The sequence below is a fragment of the Lichenostomus cassidix genome, chromosome 6 (assembly GCF_008360975.1).
Source record: "Lichenostomus cassidix isolate B80296 chromosome 6, HeHo_3.0, whole genome shotgun sequence".
NCBI lineage: Eukaryota > Metazoa > Chordata > Aves > Passeriformes > Meliphagidae > Lichenostomus > Lichenostomus cassidix.
This window is the reverse complement of record NC_139487.1, coordinates 17778311-17801012: the sequence shown is the minus strand read 5'-3', so window position 1 is coordinate 17801012 and position 22702 is coordinate 17778311. Positions and strand designations below refer to the sequence as shown.

General features: G+C 45.9%; 1 protein-coding gene across 2 annotated transcripts in view; it reads right to left on the bottom strand.

Annotated features, from left to right (window-relative positions):
- ANTXRL (ANTXR like) overlaps nt 1–18364 on the bottom strand; it is a 58641-nt gene extending 40277 nt beyond the window's left edge. Inside the window, exons 1-9 of one of the 2 annotated variants that reach the window (XM_085065347.1) lie at nt 16811–18364; nt 5442–5513; nt 5229–5300; nt 3144–3225; nt 3008–3041; nt 998–1077; nt 828–896; nt 546–626; nt 382–442 (exon numbers count right to left, since the gene is read on the bottom strand). In XM_085065347.1, the coding sequence (XP_084921473.1) occupies nt 382–442; nt 546–626; nt 828–896; nt 998–1077; nt 3008–3041; nt 3144–3225; nt 5229–5300; nt 5442–5513; nt 16811–16971 (712 nt within the window). In that variant the 5' untranslated portion in view covers nt 16972–18364. The remainder of the gene's footprint in view (nt 1–381; nt 443–545; nt 627–827; nt 897–997; nt 1078–3007; nt 3042–3143; nt 3226–5228; nt 5301–5441; nt 5514–16810) is intronic. The other variant, XM_085065346.1, reaches the window with a different exon arrangement.
- Nucleotides 18365–22702: the final 4338 nt, after the last annotated feature.

The window sequence follows — 22702 nt, the reverse complement described above, 5'->3', positions numbered from 1 at the left end:
TGACAAGTCCTAGCAGATCCCAGGAATGCAGCCTTTCCAGAAATTTGTGAGATATTGCCTTTGGACCCTAAAACACCCCTGTCAGCCTGGCTTTACATCACTTTTCTCATCTTTCTGTCAGATTTTTTAAAAGTGGTATCCCCAGTTCCCTGAGTGTTTCCCCTGCCAACTCTCCAAGCTGGAACTGAGCCACAGCAGCTACATGGTTTTTTGTCAGAATGCTTTTCTCAGGCTTAGAAGGAACGTGCAGGGACTTACCACGGCCTGAAAGGATGCTCTAACGCATCCACAGGCTTCAGCTCCAATCCCACATTAGGTAGTTACTGACATTTCATCAGTGTCATTCATTTGCCTTAACACACTGTTCCTGTGGAAACTTACCTCCTGCACACACACTGGATGGTTCAGCTGCTAGGATCTCAATGCAAGACTTCTTGAGAATCTAGAAGATTTAGATAAGAGCATTTTTGGTAACCATTTTCTTCTATGCTTTATTAATTGCAGGAAAGGGCGCTCTTTACTGCATTTCAGAATATCCCACTTACTGAATCGATGGTTCCTCTTAGGGCATAAAAGCCTCCCTTCACTGGAAAAACATGATCGATGCTGTCAGCAATCGTTGACAGCTGCAAAGAAAGACAATCATAAATCATGAGGAAAACAAAATTATAGAGAACAAAACTGGGCCCTTTCATACTTGCAAAAAGACATCATGGCAACACGAAATGATTTATGCCTCAAGTAATTAAATAAATGCCTTCATCTGATGCTGTTACTTGTGCCGTAGTATGACAGAAAAACACAACAAGAGAAAGCAAAAAAGTTACCTGAGTTTCATTGAAATCTTTCACTCCAACACAATAAACAATAGCTCCAAAGTTTCTGGCTCTGTTGGCCTAAAAAACCCCAAGAATTCCATTAAGTGCAAAGCCATATAATCATTAAATGTGTACAGGTTTGACGTGAATTAGTTTGGGTAAACACAAGAGTGACTTACTTCTTGCTCTGCATAATAGAACTGAGCGTCCTGCAGCTCTCCGTCCGTCAGGGCGATGATCACACTGGCAGTGCGAACTCCTGCGTGGGGGACAGTGCTCAACACATTGCACACACATGGCAAGATTCAGCAATGGAAAAAGCATTTGGAGTGAGGCAATCCTTTTCTCTGACAAATAAATACAATCCTGTAAGGCCAGACTCTCAGCCTGGTTTGCATGGACTTGGTGACGAACCAGCTGAAGGCCACATGGAAGGCATGCAGTGAGCCAAAACCTGGGCACTTTCACGTCACAAGCACCTCTGGAGGGGCAGTGCTGCTCTAACAAGGCTCACACACTGAATTTTCTGTTCTGCATAAATCAGAGCACCTGCCAAGATTACAGCCAGACCTTTCACGTGGAGAACTGACAAAACGGGTTTGCAGAAAAGGAGATGTTTTCTCTCTTCTCTTGACAAACTTGTCTCCAGATAAACACTGTCCAGAGACTGTGGTGAGAGATACCTCTGCAAAAGGAGCTTTCCTGCCATCCTACCTTCCCCTCCAGCAGGCTTTGAAAGAGCAATCCCACTGAACATAGCATGAAACAGGCTATGTTGGGCATGAAATGAATAGGGAGGTCAGTCCTGTGATTCTCAAGCAACAAGAACTTCCAGGGAAATTCATAGGAATTCTGAACAGGTGAACAGCTTAAGACAAGGTTCATTAAAAAAAAAAATCATCATGTCTTGTGATACAGCATTTCATATCCCATCTAAACTTATGTGAAAAGGTTGCAGATATTTCTGTATATAATGCAAAATAGAATATTATGCTACCTAGAAATATGCAACCTGTTAACAAAATTAAAACAAATTAACATGCAAACTATGATTCAACTAACCATTCTGAGCCCATAGCTCTTAACCAAAGTAACTAATACACACGCTACTTTCAGGCAAGTATTTGTTATTTTTTCAAAATAATATGTTACAATTTCAAGTGTCTTCCCCCATACTGTCTGAAATTAAAGACTGATTAGTTTTGACAGGTTTCTTATGCCATGCAGTCCTTCCCATGTCACGTCAGACACAGACATAAATCTTAAAAAAATGACCTGCAACTTGGAGGAAAAATAACTTGGATTTCCTTTTCTTTTCTGCCCAGCACCCTTGAAAAACACTGAAAAAACTGGAGATCCTGTTTTGTTTTCTTTTCAACACTTTTCCTCCCTGGTAATTTAGCTTTTAAATCCAGATCTCATCTACTCTTTTTCCTTCCTAATTCAATTTAAAGAATACTTGATTAGTTCTTAGATATGAGGTAAAATTGTTTTCAGTTGGACACTTCAGGACTCCTGATTTTACTGGCAGAAATGCTGCAACACTGTGCAGAGCTGCTGCTGCTGCAGACTCTACACTCACAGCCTATTTTAACAAAAAGTCATTGACCTGTTTCTCCATCTTCCAAAGAGCCCATCAGCCCACAAACGAGAACAACCTCACACCAGGGTATGAACAAGCCAAGTCTTGTTAACTAACTAGGTCTTTTGGCACAGACAAAAAGCACAAATACACTTTCCCCTCAAAATTTAGTGAAAATGCACATTTTAGCAACTCAGAATATGAACACAAATCATTCACACTGATGCAAAACCCTCATTCACACCTACACTAATGAGAACAAGGATGTGGGGCCACAAAGCAGACAGGGCCGAGTGCATCAGGACAAAAGGACACAGGAAAATGTGGGTATTGCTGTCTCCTGGGTGCAAGAGGGCAGCTCTGGCTGTAATGGTTTGGTCTGCATTCTGCAATGGTCAGATCCAGGATGATACTGGTCTTCTCTGATCTCAATAAACCATGAATCATGCATTTAAAATAGGGCTGTAGTCAAAATGGAATGCAGTGTTGCATAACATCACTCCTTCTCCAATACTTCTTACAGCGGGTTTACTGCAGGTCATAAAAAGAACTATATTCCTTGTCTTTTCCATGCAGATACACAACAGGAATGATGTACAACACATACCTCCATAGGTTTCATGGTAGATTTGCTCATTTGCCTGCAACAAAGTGTAGAACATGGTTAGCTTTTAAGTATACCAGCAGGAAGTAAGCAAAGTTTCTATGTGCAAAACAAAGAAAGTAGGCACTGTGATGTGTACCCTTTTAAATCCTTCATGCATGAACGTGTCTCCTCCAGGCACTTCTGCCTTAAGAATGTCGAGCCCTCGTCTTATGGCTTCCCTTTGGATTGAAAAAAAACAAGCACAAATAAACAAAACAAAAAAATCCCAGGAGAACATTTTATTAATTTTTTTTCTTTTGTTGAGATATTCCTGTACCACAGCTAGATTATGCACCCTGTCAATCAATTGCACAGAGTGTATAACATGAGCAGAAACACTGGCTGAACCAAGATGTTTTTCAAAATCCACAATTTCTCAGCCAAACACCCATGGGAGCACAAAACCAGACACAGGGTACAGCATTAGGGTAACATATTTTAAAGATGCAATTCTGTCCCTGCTCCCTCATTCTTGTATGCTGTCAGTAAGGATAAGATTGAATTACAGCCAATGCCAGATCTTAAACTTTGACAAACAGCAGAACAAAACAGTTTAGAAGCTTATGACCCTGTCACAAAAATGGGACAAATTAAAACTCCATATTCAATCAATCATCAGGACAGTTTGGATTAGGATTTTTCCATTTTAACGACAGAGGCCAAAAGATAAGAAAATAGGACGGGAATGATGAGAATTTCCTATCCTAGGCCAGAGACTGATCAGCCTTCCTGGGGCATAGATTACTCCCTGGAAACAGAGGCACTTGCATGGGGTCATGACCCCTGTGTTGCATAGCTTTGTACTCCTCAAATGCCAATTAACCAAGAGGATCATTCAGGGACATTAATGATTTAATCGATCACTGATCGCCAAAAGACCCTGATCTTCGACAAAGTTTTCATTAAATTAATGGAACACAAATAAGGCACAAATATTCAACAGCTAAGACATAGGCAGTTTAAACATCAGCTCTGGATACCATGGGGCAGCCTTTCTTTAAGAGAATAGTGAGAACGTTTCTAAACTCCATTTTGCAACTGGGCATTTTAGGTGACTCAACCACAGTTACAGAGAATACAGGAGGTTATATGGGATGAAGGTAAAAATCAGGAGCTGGGATTGGGGATGTCCTTAAGGCAAAAAATGAACTGAAAGGGCACAGAGTGATCCATACAGAGAACAGGAGTTTAGGACAGGGAGCACTCTAATAATGTGTTGAACATACTGACAGAGGGTTCCTGTCAACTTTCCACTTTGCAAAGAGCAAATTCACCCAGGGAAATGTAAGCAAGTTTGAGCTCTGTCACCAAGATACATGATGGAGACCTGAAACAAACCTCCAGGGAGCTCTAGAGTTCCCATTATTTACAGGGTGCCCTGTACTATTGAGGCCCTCTCACACAGACAGCAACAGCAGCCAAAGTGAAGGCTTTAAGCTGAAATGGAAGAAAACACTTAGAAACACCCCAATGACAGGGATTTATATGTGTAAGGCAAATTAAATTAAAATAATAAGAATTGGGAGGGTGGGTTTTTTGTGTTGGGGCTTTTTTCAGTGATGGTTTGGGTTTTTTGGGGGGTTTTTTTGCTTGTTTATTAAAGACAGAGAATTTGATTGTGAAGTTGGCAACAAGAATTTTGCTGCAGGTTTTTTTTTTTTTACAGAGCCTGTCACTAGGCTTTGCCAACCACCTCTGGCATGGGTGCTGTTTACAGGCAGCCCAGGAGAAGGGTGCCACAGCCTAGTGAGGTCAACCAGCTGCTGGTGTAAAGCTCAGGGCTCTGAGTCCTTTCCAAGGGCATTGGGGGACTCTCATACACTCTTCTGCTCATCAGTTAAGGGTCTGAGATATCTTCCACAAAAACTGCCCTTATTTGAGTAGCTAAAGATAGCAATTTGTACATGGATCCCCAAATGGCAATGCAGATTCTCCCCGAAATACCACAGTAAAGAACGGACAAGGCCAGTGCCACCTTTCTGTTATAAAGCTGAAAATAAAATTATAATGGGACACCCAAAGGCCTTCTAAGCCCTCCTCCAGCTGGAAATGGAGGAGAGGATTTCAGTTGGTGCCACACCAAGGACCAAGACAGACCTCCAAATTCTGAGTGTGGAGCCACTCATTGTTTGAGAGAAGGGATAGAGGGTAATTCTGGAGGAGAGCTGTGGGAGGTACTTGCCTGTTCTCTGTTAGTTTCATGATTGTAGTGCCTCGTGAAGAAAAAACGATGAAAGACATTCGCAACATTGGGCTGAAAGAGAAGGACAAGGCAGATCCACATCACACATTACTTCAGCAGACTTTCATTCACTAAGAAGCACTGAATTAAAAAAAAAAACAAACAAATTGAACCATATGCAGGAAATTAAAATATCATCTTAAAAAACTTTACCTGATGAACTTCTCAGCTAGGCTTTCCACAAAGGAGTAAATCTCAGTCCAATGATTTTTGACACTTCCAGATCTGCAAACAAAACATAACTGATTACATTAATCTTTCTTTGCAGTGAAATTCCTTGTTCCTTGTTTGAATTTTAAGCCTGGCTTACTCCAAAGGTGGTTAGGGACACAAATTGCATGGAGATGTGTTAGAAGCTGTAATAAGAACCATGAAGACAAAACCCACTGACTCAATGAATGTAGTAAGAGGTCCGAAATGGTTTACTATAAAATTTTGAAACCAGCTCAGTAATGCTTCCATTTGCTTTTTTTCCTTTTATAGTATAAAATATAAATATTTTCTTCTGGTTTAATTAATTTTATTTGACTTCATTAAATTATCTGCTAGCAGATTATTTACTTTCCTAGAGCACAGCTCTGCTGTTGCAGCCACACAGAAAATCTTAACTGATCTATTCTCCCAGAATGAGTGGGAGAATGTTTCCATAAATTACTGTTTGTTTCAAAAGAGAAAGCTTTTGAAATAATTCTGAAGGGAAATGCAGTACTCTTGGCTGATTTGCCGGACTAATGTCCTGGACAGTCAAACCCTGGCTCCATTATGGATTTCCTGTGAAAACTTAGGCAACTTAGTTACATGCAGAAGACTTAGACATTAATTTCTATTATATAAAACTACATTACTGGCACTCCCTGTCTTTTTCCTGCCAAGTCTTATCAGGGACCCCCACAGTCTGATGGGACTGAGACCTCAGAGCCTTGCATACAGCAGCTCTACAGTTAATTATCAATTTCTACCATGTTAATCTACGCCATACACTTTCAAGACATTAAAAAGGCTACAAAGCATGAACGTGATTTTCTTAAAAAGCCCTCCCTAGGACCATGGTTATGAAAGAATGACCCATTTGCTTTCCTTGCTTGCCAAACTCATCTATCAGGTGCCTTAGGCAGATAAAAAGAGATAAATGAAACTATGGAATATACACAAAATCACTGGGGTTTAGATGCAGAACTAATCAAAAAGTTCTGAAATTTAACAACTATAATGCAGTAGTATTCCTCTAACTGCTGTCAGGCCTTTTTTTGGGTAAACATGAGAAAACAATTACTTATTACAATTCTCAGTTCTACTATGGGCTTTCCAAGTGGTCCTGTGCCAGTCACTCCTGCCCTCGTATGTCAGGCACAGAAACCCACATGTGCCATGCAGGATGGCACTGCCTGCCCTACAGCAGTGCTGGTGGAGTGGAGAAGAGCAAAGATAGAGGGACAAGGACCAAAGGAGTCTCCTGAAGTACATCAGCTAGAACAAATTGGCTTGTGTAACCCTGTGCTTTCATCCTGCTCTTCTGGGGAACTGGTGATTCATTCACAGAATAAACTGATGATCAAAGAATGAAGAGATTTCCAGGCACCAAGGGAAGGCAACAAAACACCAGGGACTGCTCAAACCACGGGTCTGGATCCTCTGCAGTCCCCAGTTTATATGTGCTATGCAACAGCATGTTTGTCATTTGTGAACAGCACCAATGAAAGGTGCTAGCACTATTATCAAATTAATCTTAACACCTGCAGTTCTCCAGGATTTTTATGAAAGTCCCAGGCTAAATCTCTAAACATGATGAAGTCAAAGATTTTCCTTGAATCTATCCAAGATGCATCTATAGCTCCCAATTTTTTTTTAATTCTTCCCCCCTCTGAAGCTGACACTGTCAATTTCATTCTGAGCTTGCCATCTGACTTAAATTAAACTCCTAAAATTTTCAATGAAGTCAATTCCCTACACAGAATAGCCATAGATCCTTACTTGGAAAAGACTGACCTATTTTAGATGAGGTATCAAATTTCTACTGCCAGCTGCAGAGGCACTGATGCAATCCAAAGAAAAAAGTAGCAGCGAATTTTCTTTTGAACTGCAACAAACCAACATTCCCACTACCTTCTTAGGACTGTCAGAATTACTTCTTGTTTCTTCTTGGAAAGGGTACAGCCAGCAAGACTGAGAATTGACTGTAATAAATCAAGAAGCACCCACCCCTGAAGAGCTAGGGAGGTCTCTGTCACGGATTGGTCCTCACAGGAAGTGTACTGTGCTCTCAGAGTGCCCAGCTCTACATCACTGAGCTACAGCCCTGCAGAGCAGAGTGACTTCAGCACAGCAGTGGTGTCCTTCACCCCTAAGAGGAATTCTGCACCCACATGCTGCTTTCCAGCTGGGAAGTGTCAGAAGTGTCCCAGTCTATCAACAGGGAAATGTCAAGGCCAGACAAAAATACTAGCATGAAAGTCAGTTTCAAAATCCCATGGAGGAAGTACCAGTGAATTGGTCAGCACTTAAGCACGTTCCCTATCCCACTCCTCCAAGCCCAGGTGTCATCTCCCACTGCAAATGGTGCCTAAAGGCCACCAGTGCCAGTCATGCCAAACCCCTCATGAACACCAGTGGGAGTGGCCTGGCTTATACAAGAACCTGATTTCCCCTCCCTGCCACACAAGCTTCCCTCTAAATACCCCTGTTTGTAAAGGACTTTTATTTGTAATTTCATATATATGTGTATATATATGTTTTGGAGACTTCTTGGATTTAGCCTGATAGTTTCATCTGTTGCCCCAGAGGCCTGACCCCATACCACCAGCAGTGGCAGTTTTAATGGAAGATTAAACAAAAAATTACAACAATAAAATGTTTGCTGCATTATATACTAAGTTGTAAAATGCCATCAAATGAGAGTTCCAACACTGACAAACAGAACTGCCCCACACTATTGAAAATCCTGAGCCATTTCACTGCCTTTGGAATCTTATCTTTCACATGGCAGAATCACTGTTGCTGTCAGCATAAACTAACTTGCTGCCCTTTGTGGCTGGGTCAGATTAGGACAATGAATGAAGCATATTAAAGATCAGCACCGTGCAGAAAAAGCACTGGGGTGCAACACACACTCATCCATCCCCATCAGCAACTGGGACAAGCCATGAGGAAGTGATGCAGACAGGGAATCTTACGTATCCTGTTGTGGAGGATTGTACCAGCGGGGCCACAGGGACAGCACTGAGGCTATCTGCAAACAGAAAGCCTGTGTTGCAGCCAGATCCACCTTGCAGCCTCACACCTCAGAAATTTCCTGCTTTCAGCCATCAGCTACCTGGTTCAGCCCCTCACATCAATCAAAGGCTGCCTCCACCCTGGCCTTCCTCCCTGTACTTTCTCTGCTGAAGAAGCCCAGCCAGCCTAATGTTCTCTGCAAAGAAGTGGGGAATCACAAGCCCAAAACCTCTGTGGATGGTGACCCATAGCTGACAAGCCTTTCAGAGTCAAGCAGGACAGTGAGACTTCAGCCCTCAGAGGTGACATAATTCTTACGGTGAAGGAAAGTATACCACAATAAACAGCTGCTGCAGGCAGCTGAAATGCTCCAGAAAGCATCTCAGAGCCTATTTCTGCTGCTACTTTCACTGAGGTCAATCTGGAGCAGGACCAGAGAAGTAGCAGAATTTCCCTGGGTTTATACCTATGCAATTGGGACCAGAATTCAGCACAAGTGAAGTTAAAAAAAAAAAAAACACCCCACAGAAGCCATTTGCTTTAAGCATGCTCCCTGCTCCATGAGCTCTGTTCCTATTACACACGAGACAAAGAGAAAAGTCAGCAAACCACAACACAGAAAAGAATGTCCTCCCAGCCTCATCATACTGGGCTCGGAGGAACAGCTGCTGCCGCAGCTCCTGCTGCTGCTGTTTTCCTTAATTTCACATTGCTACTGCTTGATGGGAGGGGAAGAGAGGAGGTCAGTGAATATTTCTGGGGGTGGAAGGAAGTGATGTGATTCCAAAGCTTGATTCTGCTCCTGCCAACTTTGGAGTGATTCCTTCTGGTTTAGCAGAGCTCTGTGTCAGCATAAAAACTGTGAGCATGTTAGAATTGTGTCTATCCAGTCCGAAGGATTTCAATATTTGTGAAGACCAAAAGCAAGACAGATTGGAAACTTTCTCTTCTTTCCTATCAGGCTTCCAGCAGCAGTGGAAGCTGGAGCCTAGAGAAATGAAGCAGCACAACCCTGGCATAAGGGTGCCACTCTCAGCCCAGTCAGTTCAGCAGTAAAATAGCAGGAGGGCCAGTTGTGTCTGTCCTGGAGCACATGAGATTCACAGCTAACACTGAATTCAGTCAGGAGCACATAGAGATTAACCCAGTGCAATAAACAGCAGTCATGCAGTTTTACAGTGAAAGTTAAAACCCTAACACTTCCCAAACAGTAAATATTTTTATTACCATATGTACACAGAGAAGGCAGCAGGACCTAAAGCCTTTCATCCCTGCTGAAAGTGACAGAGTGAAACCCCTTGAAAGCACAGAGCTGCCCCTTGTCCTGCTCCACATACACACACCCCATGCCCATTTGCCTCCATTAGAGAGTAGCTGAAAGCAGCAATTCCAGACATCCTGAAGCAAGTAAAAAACATTATTACTGATGCTGGGTTTAGTCTGGATATGGTGTCAGGAGAGTACAAGACTATTAAGTTTGTAGGTCCCTGTAAGTCTCTACCTCCTTGAGCTACCGGTGGCCCTGTACATAGCCCACTGCATATAAATGTGACACTGTTATTTGAAGAGCTCTTTGTGGTTACAACCACACTGCAGACAACAGAATTCTTGCACATGGCTAATAATGGCTCTGCAATAAAAGCAAACCCTGGGGCATGTAGCTTGTTGTGGTTTCAGACACGCATGCCTGAGTGTTCATCCACCCCTCTGCTCCCTTCTGAGCCACCACAGCATTCAAAGTGACAAGAATCCTGTTCTCTCAAACAATGCATCTTCCAAGCATGGAAGGGACCTTGACTGGGTGATTCATCCAGGGTAGGAAGGACTAGTTTCTATCATCTGCTCTAGAGGCAATTAGAAACATGGGCAGAGACAGCCATTCCGAGACAGTCCTTGCTTCAGAGTACTTGTAATGGACAAGGCAAGGGCTGAAATGGGGAGGGGAAGATGCAGAGAAGTGACTGCAAAATGGGTTTTAATCCCAGGCCAGCATCTGACCCAGCGTCATGACCCAAAATGCTTGAATCCAAAAGGTTTCATGATCAAACTCATTAATTTCATAGCTTGCTATTGTGCTACAAAGCTACAAATAAAGTCTGTAACAATATTACAGACTTCTATGAAACCAGGCCTCAAAACATTGCCCTTTGATCCTACAGTCATCCATCTAATTCCCAAATCCTGTCCACCTAGTGCTACACTATAGCTCTTGCTAAGTCCCTCACCCAACAGCATGGCACAAAGCGAAATTCAGAAGCCATGCTCACACTGCATTCAACCACTTCAGAGCTCCCTGTAAAGCTCTGGAGATGCTCTGAGCAGCAGCAGGGCAAGAAGAGCCACTCTCAGCATCCTGGTGCTCTTCAGCACAACACAGGGAGCAGAGCAGGGCACACAATCCCAGCCATGCTGCAGCACCCTTAACACGGTGCAAATGATAGCCGGGAGCAGGGATAATGCAACTCTTGAGCTGTTAATACCTCACAGGAATCAATTCATTTCTGCATTTGAGATTAGAAGGTTCAGTCCTACTAACCCTCATACAAATTCACAATTCACAACGGTGAATTTGGCCTACAAGCCCAGACAAAAGTAATGAAATTCTCAATCACTGAACATACAAATAAAAATCCTAGGTCAGTGGGAATCTTACGGTTTACTTCCTTGGCTCAAGCCCCAAATAAATCAGATTTAGTTACATGCATAAATAGACTGCAAATGACAAGCTGCCATGGCTCTTTCTTCCTGTTAACTGTACATGTTTTATGTCAAATAATCATTACCCATTAGCTTTGCCTTGTGTTTAATAAAGGATTTTTTTCTTGGACTGAAGGAAGAATTGGTTTTCCTGAATATTTCTTTTTTCCTGACAGAAGTCAAAGCTGGCAGAAAAATATCAGACAAAATACAAACAAATAAAACCTGGTTAAAATATCATAGGTATGTCTGAAATAGAGTAAAAATTGCTTTGGAACATTCCAAGCAATTATACCTGGTTGTAAGCAAATCACAGCACTGGCTCCAATATAACCACAACAAAGAAAGACAGAAAGGCAAAATACCAACAGATTATGTTTTGAAAACAATAAAAAAAATTTGCTTACAGGCAGTTGGAGATTATGAGAGGTGTCATGTAGATGATGTGGTCAAATTATAAGCAAGGGAAGTTAGACAGCAAAGCAGGAAGACAGACAACCACCTTTAAATACACACAGAGAAATCACTGCTATCAAAGGAACAAAGCTGATACTTTTGTTCAGATAGCAACTCCTCTCAGCTGACCTGCATCAGGTTCTACATCTTACAATGAACTGAAGTCTGGCTGCAGCAGGTAGATATTGTTACTCAAAAGAAACAGTTCAGCAGTGGTTTAAGTCAGTCAAACTTTTTGAACTTAACTAAGTTAGGTGATAGAACATGTGTTCAGACACCTATTTTTGCCAGCAGTCTGATTTTCAACCACAACAACGTTATTTAGCCACTCTTCCCCTCCCCACACATTGAGCAAAATCAGCACATAGAATGGCAGTGGACTGAGATAGGATGGAGAGAGAAGCTGCAGAAGTTCCCATGGGTCCAGCTCCAGCCTAACGATCTTAGGCTGGGACTATGTGGGGCAGGAAAAAGAAGAAGAGGGCTGCAGTGAGACCCTGAGGCAAAAAATACTTGTTCTCACTAGCACTTGTAATTCATGAGTGCTAAATTCATTCAAATCATTGGCAAGGAAAACTTGAGGGGGGGAGCAAATCATGTATTTACCAAATGCTCTTTGTTTGCTTTAAATATGGCATATTGTAAAGAAAACAAGGTATGTGGAGATCAGCAATTCCCTCTAGTTGTCTTAAAATTATAGAAGGTGACCTCAAATAGCAGCTCCTGAAGTGCTTTTTTTCTGAAAGCTTTTGGCTTGCCTGAAGCAAATCAGGAAGGATCAACCTGTTTCCCTCCTGACACTTCCTACCCCTACAAAACTGCCTTTTCAAGGGCAAGTTGAGGAGGAGTGCAGACCCAAAAAACAAAATCAGGAAGGATATTGGACAGGGTAGCTAATTCCCACCTAATCAGAGGTTTTGCTCTTTCCCACCAGCAACATTCACCTCTGCAGCAAGGCTTACCAAGTTTAAAGAGAGGCAGAATGGAGTACAAGTGAGAGACTGGGCAAGTTGTACTGATGTCTTTACCAAAGTTGTTGGTGACACAGATGCTCTTGGAAGCACACCAGACAAAGTAAAATTGAGGTGAAAAGCAATATTGTTGTGGGCCCAAAGAGTCAAAGAGGCACTATACAGAAATTCAGAAAGAAGGTGGGGAGTGGAGAAAGTGTAGTTAAGCCAAACTCTCCAACATATCAGCTATAATCCAAGAAAACCAGCCAAGACTTTATCAATACATTCCTGCTGCCACGACCTGTGCTGTAGAAAAAGGAAACATTTTCCCAAGTCTGTGCAGCTCATTTTTCCTCAAAATCCAAACAATTTTAGCAAACATCCCAAATAGGAAAAATAAGAAACTACTTTTGTCTATCTCACAGTCAAAAATAATCAAGAAATTGCTTCATATTTGGCAAATTACAACACAGATAGCTCTGCAGCTCAAACCTGTCAGGTCAAGCATTGCCAGCAGCAGATATTTATGCTAAGTATAAGCCCTTACTTTAAAAGGGTTTCTATTTTTTGCATTAATAAACAATCATAATGATGCTACCAGACATTGTTATAATTAGGAAACACTAGGGGTCAGTCATCCTTTCTTCTCTGGAAGTGCAATTCAGTATGATTACAAACAACAGCTGGATATTAACAGCAGGGCAGGATGAAAGGGAGTTATTTACATTCTCAAGCACAAGCATGTCACTACAAAACCTGATGGTCAAGCAATCAAACCCCTATCAGGGCCTGTCCTCCACAGTTTGAGATGGGACTGAAACAAGTTCTTTGTGCACTGGGACAACCTAAGCAAATGAAGCAACCAAAGCAAGTAAGAACTACCCAACAACCCATTATGTCTGGCTTAAGCATTTTTCACGTTGTTTAAGGGTGAAAATGAGATCTTTGCTATCACAAGTGACATGATCTTACCACATGCCAAAGGAGAGGTGGGTGTGCCAACTGCAATGTGTACTGCCTTACCTCATGCAGAGGGTGATTTAGCTGCAAACAGACAAATTTTTCCTGCTTCATTATGATACTTTAAAGTCTTCCACTACGCCTCCAAACAAGCTCAAGCCTGCATAACTCATAAAGCAAAACACAGAGACAGCACAAGATTGCAGACTCTAGGCAGCCATCTCTGCAGCCAGCAAATGTCCAGTCCTCACAGCTTCAGGAGATTTCCTCATTTAAACATCCCCAGAGACAAGGAAGTCCTAATGTGGCTCTGGCATGGTGAAACAATCCTGGGGATGATGCCTGGTCTCCCTCCCACACATGCTGCTTTTCCCTTTTGTCATGCCAGCTTTTTGGGCATCTAAGGCTTAGTGGCATGGCTCTGATCTTGCCTATCCTGTGGAGTTTACAGAAAGGGCTGCAGTCAACTTCAGGCAGAGAAAAGCTGTAAGGAAACAGCAAGTTTCTTTTTTCTAATTGGCAGCATATATATTATACCAATAACTTAACCAGAAGATGATCTTTTCCATCTGATGGTTGTTGCCTGCAGGATTAAATCCCCACAGACTTTGTCTGGCAGAATGAAAAGAAAAAATCATGCCCCAATAAAGTCATTGCAGTAACACACACAATGCATGAAGAGAAAGGTTTGTCTTCTTCCAAATTGCCTCCTACTGATGTGAGATTGCATCTTTCTATTGGGAAGCAAAGCAAATCAGACTTGAAGTCATTTTGGTTCACCCAGGCTGGCTTTAGAGACAAGAACTGTCATTCAGCTCACTACAGGGTCGCAGGACTAAAGCCTGGTGCTTTCACAGAAACAGTACTTTAATGCCAGTTAGACAGTTAACTAAGGCTGAATGCATCTATCTCCAGACTGGCAGGGCACCAACAAAGGGAGGCAATCCCCAAGCCACATGGGGATACTTTGTGGTGTGTATGGCTGGGTTTTTCTGGGGTTTCTCCCATTAGAAATTAGAGGCAGAATTCTTCAGAGATATACGTCAGCATGGATCCAATTCTAAAAAAAATTAAAAATTGTCCACTGCATTTACAGATTTACCAGCTGCTTCTGACTGGTTTCCTGCCTCCTCCCTACCTGAAATACCACGACCTTTCTCAATGCTAATGAATTCTAAACACTGCCTAGTTCCTTCCTGATGAACTGTCCCAAGATCCAGAGTCCATCCACTCCGTCAGTCCTCCCTGCCTCCATAAAGCCCCTTGTGTTGTGCCAGATGTCACAGAACACAGCTGGGATAAATACACCCTCAGCCAGCATGGGACCTATGACTCCTATTAGATCTGGTGCTCTAATATTTCCCATATGGATTGTAATGCAGTCTGATTGAGACCAAAAGCAGCTTTGCCACCACATTGTCACAGACTGGGTAGGAGTAGGGATAGATTCTAAAACCACCCAGTGGCCCAAGTAACACTTAACATAGCTTTTCACCGAAGAGGAACTCTTTGGTATAACTCTCAAAGCTCATAAAGACTCAGTTTGCAACTGAAGCCAAAGAGAGTTCGCCCACTGGAACCCAAATGCCTGACTTTTTACTTCAGCCATGATCAGGTCCAGTTTCCAGTGGACCACTGTTATGAGTAGACAGCACCTGAAACAAAATAAAATACCTGTGGCTTGCTAAAAGAAAACATATTATTTCAGGTCCAGAGTACTGGAAGGGAACTTGCTTACATCATCAACTTCCTACTGCTTGAAGATCAGTATCTCCGAGGAAACTGCTCTCTTCTCTGCTTTTATTTCCCGAAATACAATATGAATGGTAACAGCACAGCCAATAAAGTGCTTTTTGAAATATAGATAAAAAGTAGCATGGGGCAGTGTGTTATGACTGCTAGGAGTACTCAGTGTCATTGTAACAATGAAATTGTACTACAGAAGAGGGAGAACCCATTCTGCTATCACCAACATTCATTGTTACAGGGAATTCAATGTGGGAACTGGGCAGAATGACAGCACCCATCACTTCTAGGAAGCCCGGCAGGAATGAATTTGAGAAATAACACTGGCCCCCCTCAGAGCTCTTTCTAGACACAAAGGTTACTTCAGGAACAAGTTCTAAGCAAAAGAAAAACAAAACAATGATCACATGGTATCCTAGTGTATCTTTTAGAAAGGCAAAATGCCTTTGATCTTCAGCTTCTTTTGCTTTAAAAAAGAATCACTAGTTAATGATACTTTTTTCCTTCTTGAATACATAAATACACATACTGAGTGATAGTGATTTTTCGCCTCGTGTAGGCTGTGCAGAAGGCCTTATGGACTGACCAGTTCTCCAAGCTGGGAAATAGAAAAATGCAGACTTCATACCTGGTTTGTGGGCAAGAATCATGAAGAAGTCTTGCATCTTTCATAATACCCTGTCACATAGGTAGCCCAGGATGTATTAGATAACACAGCCATCACACTGGGGGATACTAACAATTTACTCCTTGAGTTAAACCCTTGGCTTTAACCCTCTGTCAGGCCAGGGCAGTACACCAGAAGAAAAAGAAATTTGTACCTTCTGAAAAACACCCATTTTCACATGGCTGCACCACTTTACCCCTTGCTTCGCCAGTGCTTCCTAAATCATGCCTACACATGTGAGCTTAATCATAACCCCTGGCCATACCTGAGTTTAGCTGACATAGTATTAAAGAAAAGTATTTGACAACCTCTTTTAATAGATGTAACTCAAATACAGGTTTAGACAACTCCAAAGAAGCTGAGCAGAAAACAAGTTTTATAAAACCTTGTTCTTATAAGTGAATCTGTAAAAAAGCACAAGCAGTCTGGTGTTATCTTTAAGTAGGTCTGCACTCTCCTGGCACTACTGAGTCCCACAGGTGACAACTCTGCACATAGCCCAAGTCTTGACACAGAACTCCGGGAGTGCTGGGGATACTGATCAACATCCCCTCAAATCCAACACTCACGGCCCACACCCCACACGCTACAACCTGAAAGCAACACTATTTCCCAGGTTTGCATATGCAACTAGCTCAGCATAAAGCACACTGCTCCCCTAAATGCTCCACTTAGGCAATGTGCAATTTTTGGGGAGCAAAAGTACCCAACGAGCCCCACACGTCATGTCTGGCATCAGAAGTCGTCCGGGAAGATGGGCGAAACAACATCCCTGCTGCTGCAAGGAGTCACTGAAGGGTGAATAAACGTTTTTAAATGCGACTGTCACTTACTTATCCAGGACGAAGTAGAGATCAAAGGCACCGTGACAGGAGCGCTGCTCTTCTTGCTCTTCCTCCTTCTCCGGCCGGGCGCAGCAGATTAGGCTCCCCATTGCCAGCAAAAAGCAGCACAAAAATGCCGCTTTCTCCACACTGCTCCAGCAACTCGCCATCTTTTCCCTTTCCTTAATTCTTTCTCCTCCCACAGAGTCTCTCTCGCTCTCTCTGCAAATCTTACAGGCACTTCGGAAGCACCGAGAGCAGAGAGAAAAAAAAAATCAGAACAAGAAGAAAAAAAAAAAAAAAAAAAAAAATCACTAACTTCAGCCCAGCCCTGAGAGCTCAAGGCAGCCCTGCCCGCGGGGCGCCGGACCGCTGGCTCCGGGCGGGGGGCTGAGCCCAGGCGGATGGTCCCCAGAGCCCAGTCCCCATTCCCCGCCGCCCCGGCGGCTGCCCCGAGCGCCTCAGCCCCGTCCCGCAAGCAGAGAAGAGGCTCTTCTCGCAAGGGCCAAAGGCAGGAAGGGGCAGAGGGAGGGGAGCGGGAGGAGGGAGACAGGATCTTATGGGGGCAAGCTGAACTGGGACTTTCCTGTTCCGGGATACCGAGATGGTAAAGGCTGCTGCGAGCGAGGGACCGAGGTTAGGGACCACTGCCCGGCGCCGCCGGGGCACAGGGCGGGCGTTTCTCCCTCCTTCCCTCTCGGACTGCCCTCGGGGCAGGACAGCGGGGAGCGGGGCCGGGAACTCCGCCGGCGGCGGGCAAGGAAGCCAGCCGGGGACCGGGGCAGCCCAGCTGCATTCCACAGCATCGCTGCGCGTCCTGCTAAGCCTACTTCCAGCAGGCTCGGGAGCAGATAGAGCCCTGAAACAGTTGGGGCTGAGGGGCGGCAGCTCCCAAGGCAGAAATTAGTTGCTGTAGGAGACGGGCGTCATTGCAAAAACCTGTGACAAACCAGAGATAGGGGGACAACGCGAGGGGGCACTTAGGAAAAATCTGTTTGCAGCTGAGTGCAATTAAAAAGATTATTGCTTGGGGGCGGGGGTAGGGGCAGGTTTTCACGGCCCTCTCGTGCCACAGCAAATTGTTTCTCTTCGTGGAAATCTTGCTTTACTCATTCTGGAGTCTGGACACATCCTGCAGGCGATGAGTAATGATGAAATGAAATCTCTTAATGGAGGCTTTGCACAGTAGCATAGTCGCCCCCCGCCTGATACATACAGGTTACAGAGCGCTGCCCTAAAGAGATGGCCCAGCTCATCTGGATGCTGTCTCCAAAGTTTGAATAATTAGTGGCTTCCAGCCGCTTCCCCCTCCCCCACACTCTTTGCAGCCCCTAATTAATGAAAAGAGCCACGGGGAGGGATGCGAGTAGAGTCACTTTGCATGACAGAGTTGGGGTTAGACGTTTCTCTCTCGGGGCGAGGCTTCCATCGCGAGTCAAGGTGGAGGGAATCCATCCCCTGAGGGGTGCTGGCGCGCTGCCCCACCGGGCACATCCCCCGAATACCCAGCGCTTCGCCGGGGCCTCTTCACCCGGGAAGCCGAGCCGTAACGCTCCAGCCGGGAGCCGAGCGTACGTGCCAGCAGCAAGAAGTGACACCTCCCGCCCCCGACAAAGGTGGTACCCGCGGGGGGCACGGCCCACCAGGGCGGGCTCGGCCCGCTGCCAGCGGCGGGGCTCGGGAAGCGCTGGGGCGTGGGACGTGTGCGTTGTTTCCCCACCGCACGGCAGCCCTGCGTTGAGCCCTGCCCGCTCCGCCCCGAGTGTGCGGCTCTGCTGGGGAATAGTGGGATGCTCCACGCAGCCGGCAGGCCCTTTCCCTCTGCGCCCGACGAGGACACGCGTGGACTAGGCGTAAAGCCCCTTCCCCGTCGCACCCAGCGCCCCCTCCAGCAGCCTTGGCGTGTTTTGTGCGGTGCAGGCTGCCGCCCGCAAGTCTGAAATAAAGTTTGCACTTCGGGGAAAGCATCTCGATTTCAGTTGCCCGTTCTGTGCTGGACTGAGTTCAGACATACCCAACCGCGGCGGCGGTCGGGGACTTATCGCGGAAAGATTAGAGGGTCCACCGCTTTTCAGCCGCTCGCCTGGTTTAACTATGCGCAGCTAAAAGCCGAATGCACTGCTTGAGCTCACCACTTGAAAGGTTTTTGAGCACCGGCCAGTTGAGACCCAGCGATTACTTAGATCATGGAGAAATGGAAGAAACCCACATCCTCCCTGGCGACATTCACAAAAAATGAGCAAGCAGGCTGCTGAGCAGCAGGAATCCCCTGCTTCCTCCCGCGCCGCCGGGCTAGGGCCTCGCCGGTGCCCACTAGTGTCCGCAGCCCGCCTGGGCCCCGGGAGCCCTCGCCAGCCCTGCTCCTGGCAGCCGACCTTCCCCGAGCACTCCGCGGCCTTTCAAAACGAAATAAAAATGCTGATAGCGTCAGATTCCCTCGGTGCCTCGTGAATATCAGATTATTTCGTAAAATAACGCGGCAGACTCCAAGGGAGTCTTCAAAGCAAAGTTAGGCACTGCCAAGAAAAAAAATCACTATTTTCCGATAATGCACTGCCGTTCTCTGCTCTCTGACACATCCTCTGAGTCTGCAGAGAGAGATGGCTGGCTCATCTGCCTCCTTCCTCCAAAGGGCTCGGCGAGGGGCACACATTTTAAGGCACGTATGCCTAGCTGGGCGTATGCAAAGGCAAGGACACGGCTGGGTTCTGTCACGGTCAGTGCTGGGCAGAAACACGATGGGGAATGTGGGGCTGCGTCTTTGCTAGTGCCCCTTCCCTGCTCCTCCAGCCCCTGTGCGGAGGGCCGGGCGCTGCGGGGGCTTGCGGGCCGCCTCTGCAGAGCCTCCTCCCGGGACCACAGCCTCCTGTTTTAAACAAAACAGGTTTTCCGATCGGCCTGAGCCCCTCCCGTGGCTGTCACGCACCTGGGAGGCCTGTCAGGTCCCCAGCCGGAGCGAGCTTTGTGTGGTGTCAGCGCTTCTGCCCGCAGGAGGGGAGCGGGCAGGCAGAGCGGGCAGGGCAGGCAGGGCCGGTGACTCGGGCGCCTGGGCTCGTTTGGTCGGGTCTTGCTTGAAGGAAAATCAGACCAAACAGCAGCGGAGCTGACTGTAAGGTGCGGATCTTACCCTCCCTGGGCCACAGGTTATGTCAGCGCACTGTCTCACAGTGGTTCAAGCTCCGTAAAGCAGGTGACCACGTCTAATTGTCCCTTCTTACACCTCCTGTCGCTATTTGCATAAAGGCTGCAAAAAATAAGAACTCTTGCGATATGAAGTGCAGTGGGAATTGTCCATCCCAGTTGGCTGACACCTGCTTCCCAAATCGGCAAGTGTTTCCCGAGAAGGATTAGGAGATGCCACCAGCACCCAGCGCCGTTCCTGGGCGGGCGGGAGGATGCAGAGCTTCCAGGGCGGCTGGGCAGCTACCAAACCCCCGCTGTCCTCAACAACGTTGTCCGTTCGGCCCGAGCAGAATTTTAAAGGAGAACAGAAACTCTTGACTTCATCCTCTGTAATCCCTGTATCGCTGAACACGGCGAGAGTGGTTCGCTCTCATTATTGATATAAGATTACTCTTTAATTGCAGCGAAAATCCATCCTTTCAAAAGCATTAAAGGGTTGACGTTTCTTCTCCTGATACAAGCCTATATTCAGATTACATGGACACTAATCAAATAACCCGGGTTATTTCATTTGTCAACACGTTCATAAAAATTTTCTACCAGGCGTTAAAGGCATTTATATGGAACGACATCTTTCAAAAGCAATGTCTCCAGTCCAGATTTAGGGTGTATTTGATTATGACAAGACGTTTGATGGTTTTATTTTACATACCAGCTGTGCCACAAATCGTTTCGTACCTCAAAGTCCTAATTTTTATCCTACGAGTATTTTCTATGAAGCAGTAGTTTTCATTTTAAGCGGTTCTTGTCCATACCTGCAGCTCCTAGAAGAACCTTGTATTCAAATGTGTTGTCAGAGGATCTAAAGGACAAGAGGAAAGGCGGCTGTGGAGATGGTTTTGTTTTGTTTATTTCGCAGTGTGCGTGTGTTTGTGTGTTTTTCCCCCCAACTTGAAAAGAAACTCCTCGGTTTACGGTACCGTTACAAGGGGCAATCCCGTCCGCCTCCTGACTCGCCCGCGCTGCTGTCCGCAGCCGCTGCGGGAGCGCTCCTGCCTCGCCCAGGGCTGCGGGCCCCGCGGGCGGGGTGGCGGCGGGTCCCGGGGGAGGGGGACGCCTGGCTGGAGGCGGGGGTCGGGGGCAGGAGCTGCGGTAGGCGTTTCCCGGGGTCTGCTCTGCTCTGCTCTGCTCTGGGCGGGGAGCCGCGGCGGGGGAGGAGGGTGCCGGCGTGCCGGGGCGGTGCGGCGGCGGGGGCTGCGGCGCAGCTCTTGGGGGGCCGAGCGGCCCCGGCGGTGGGGTGAGGTGAGGTGAGGTAAGGTGAGGGCTCCGCGGGCACTTGTCCTAGCGGCATCCCGGGAGAGGAAAGGGGCGCGGCGGGGCCCCCGGCGCCGCAGATCCCCAGCCCGCGGGGAGGCTGCAGCGGGACCCGCAGGTGAGCGGGGCCGGGAAGAGGGGCCGGGCGGGGGTCTCGGGGCGGCCCTGATCCTGCGGAGCGCGGCGAAGCGACAGCTGCGCCGTCCGTGCCGCCCGAGCGGGCTGCGCTGCCGGAGCCGCGGAGCGCTGCGCTGCCGTGCCAACGCGGGCCGGGCCGGGCCGGAGCGGGGGTCCCGGGGCGCTGCCGGGACCCGCCGGGACCTGCCGGGACCGCGGTGGCCCAGGGAGCAGGTGGGGGCACGGGGGTGCTGCTCTGACCCGTGCCTAAGCTGGCTGGCACCGCCCGGCTCGGCGCGGCAGCGAGGAGCCCCAGGAGTGCCCGAGCGGCGAGTGCCGTGCCCGGGGTGCGGGGGCGATGCCCAGGCGGACGGGAAGGCGGGTCCCTCCGGCAGCTCCGCCGGCAGCAGCCCTTTGCCTTCCCTCCGGCTTCTCTTCTCTCGCCGAGAACTCTCGAGCATCAGTTGCTCTTTTTATTGGCTACAGCTCTCCCCATCCTTCCAGCTTCGGCAGGTGATCAGAGCATCGTGGCTGGTTTAGGTACTTACTGAGGGTCTAATTGCTTTTAAGAAATTGTTGAACTTTCTTTGGAAAAGCTCTCATTGTTATTCTCTGTTTGTATGTACTCCTTATATCGTGGATATCCATGTAGCAGAAATTTCTTACTGGCTAAGTAAGTTAGGAGCTGCTATTGCTGTCACTTTAAAATGTCACATTGGTCTTTAAATTTGCAAATCTTTACCTGAAAAGGTTTCTGCAGGAATTCAGTCCACTGAAAATGTTTTAAACGTTTTAATGACTTTGTTCTGAGATCTGACAGCTAAAAGTTGAAAGAAATGTCAATAGAAATTTGATGGAAGATATGATTTTTAAATAGTTCTGTATTTTTAATATAGTTGCTTTTAAATAAAAAGCAGTTTCACTCATGCATGAAATTCAGAATTTAATAATAAATTATGTCTCAGGAATTATCCCTTATTTTTGGCTTTTAAAAATGCAAGATGTGTCACTTGACAGCTTTTGTTACCATTTATTAAGTATAGTTGGTACTAGAGAGAGGAAAAGAGGAATTTCTTTGGGCAATAGGGTGATTAAATTTATGTCTTTTAATGTATAAAACTACACCAAAGCATAAGCTGTTCCTTGAGAACGCAGTCTTTTTTGGGGGTATCTAAGCATTTTTTAAAGCATTTTCCAGTATTTCAAACAAAGTAGAGCTGCCGTATGGAACTCTATAGAGATACCATTTAATAGAAAAAAATAGTTTTGTAGCCATAGAAATACTAATGTAAAGTCAAAATATTTAGATTCTGTTAGCTGAACATAATATAATGAGATGAGAAAGTA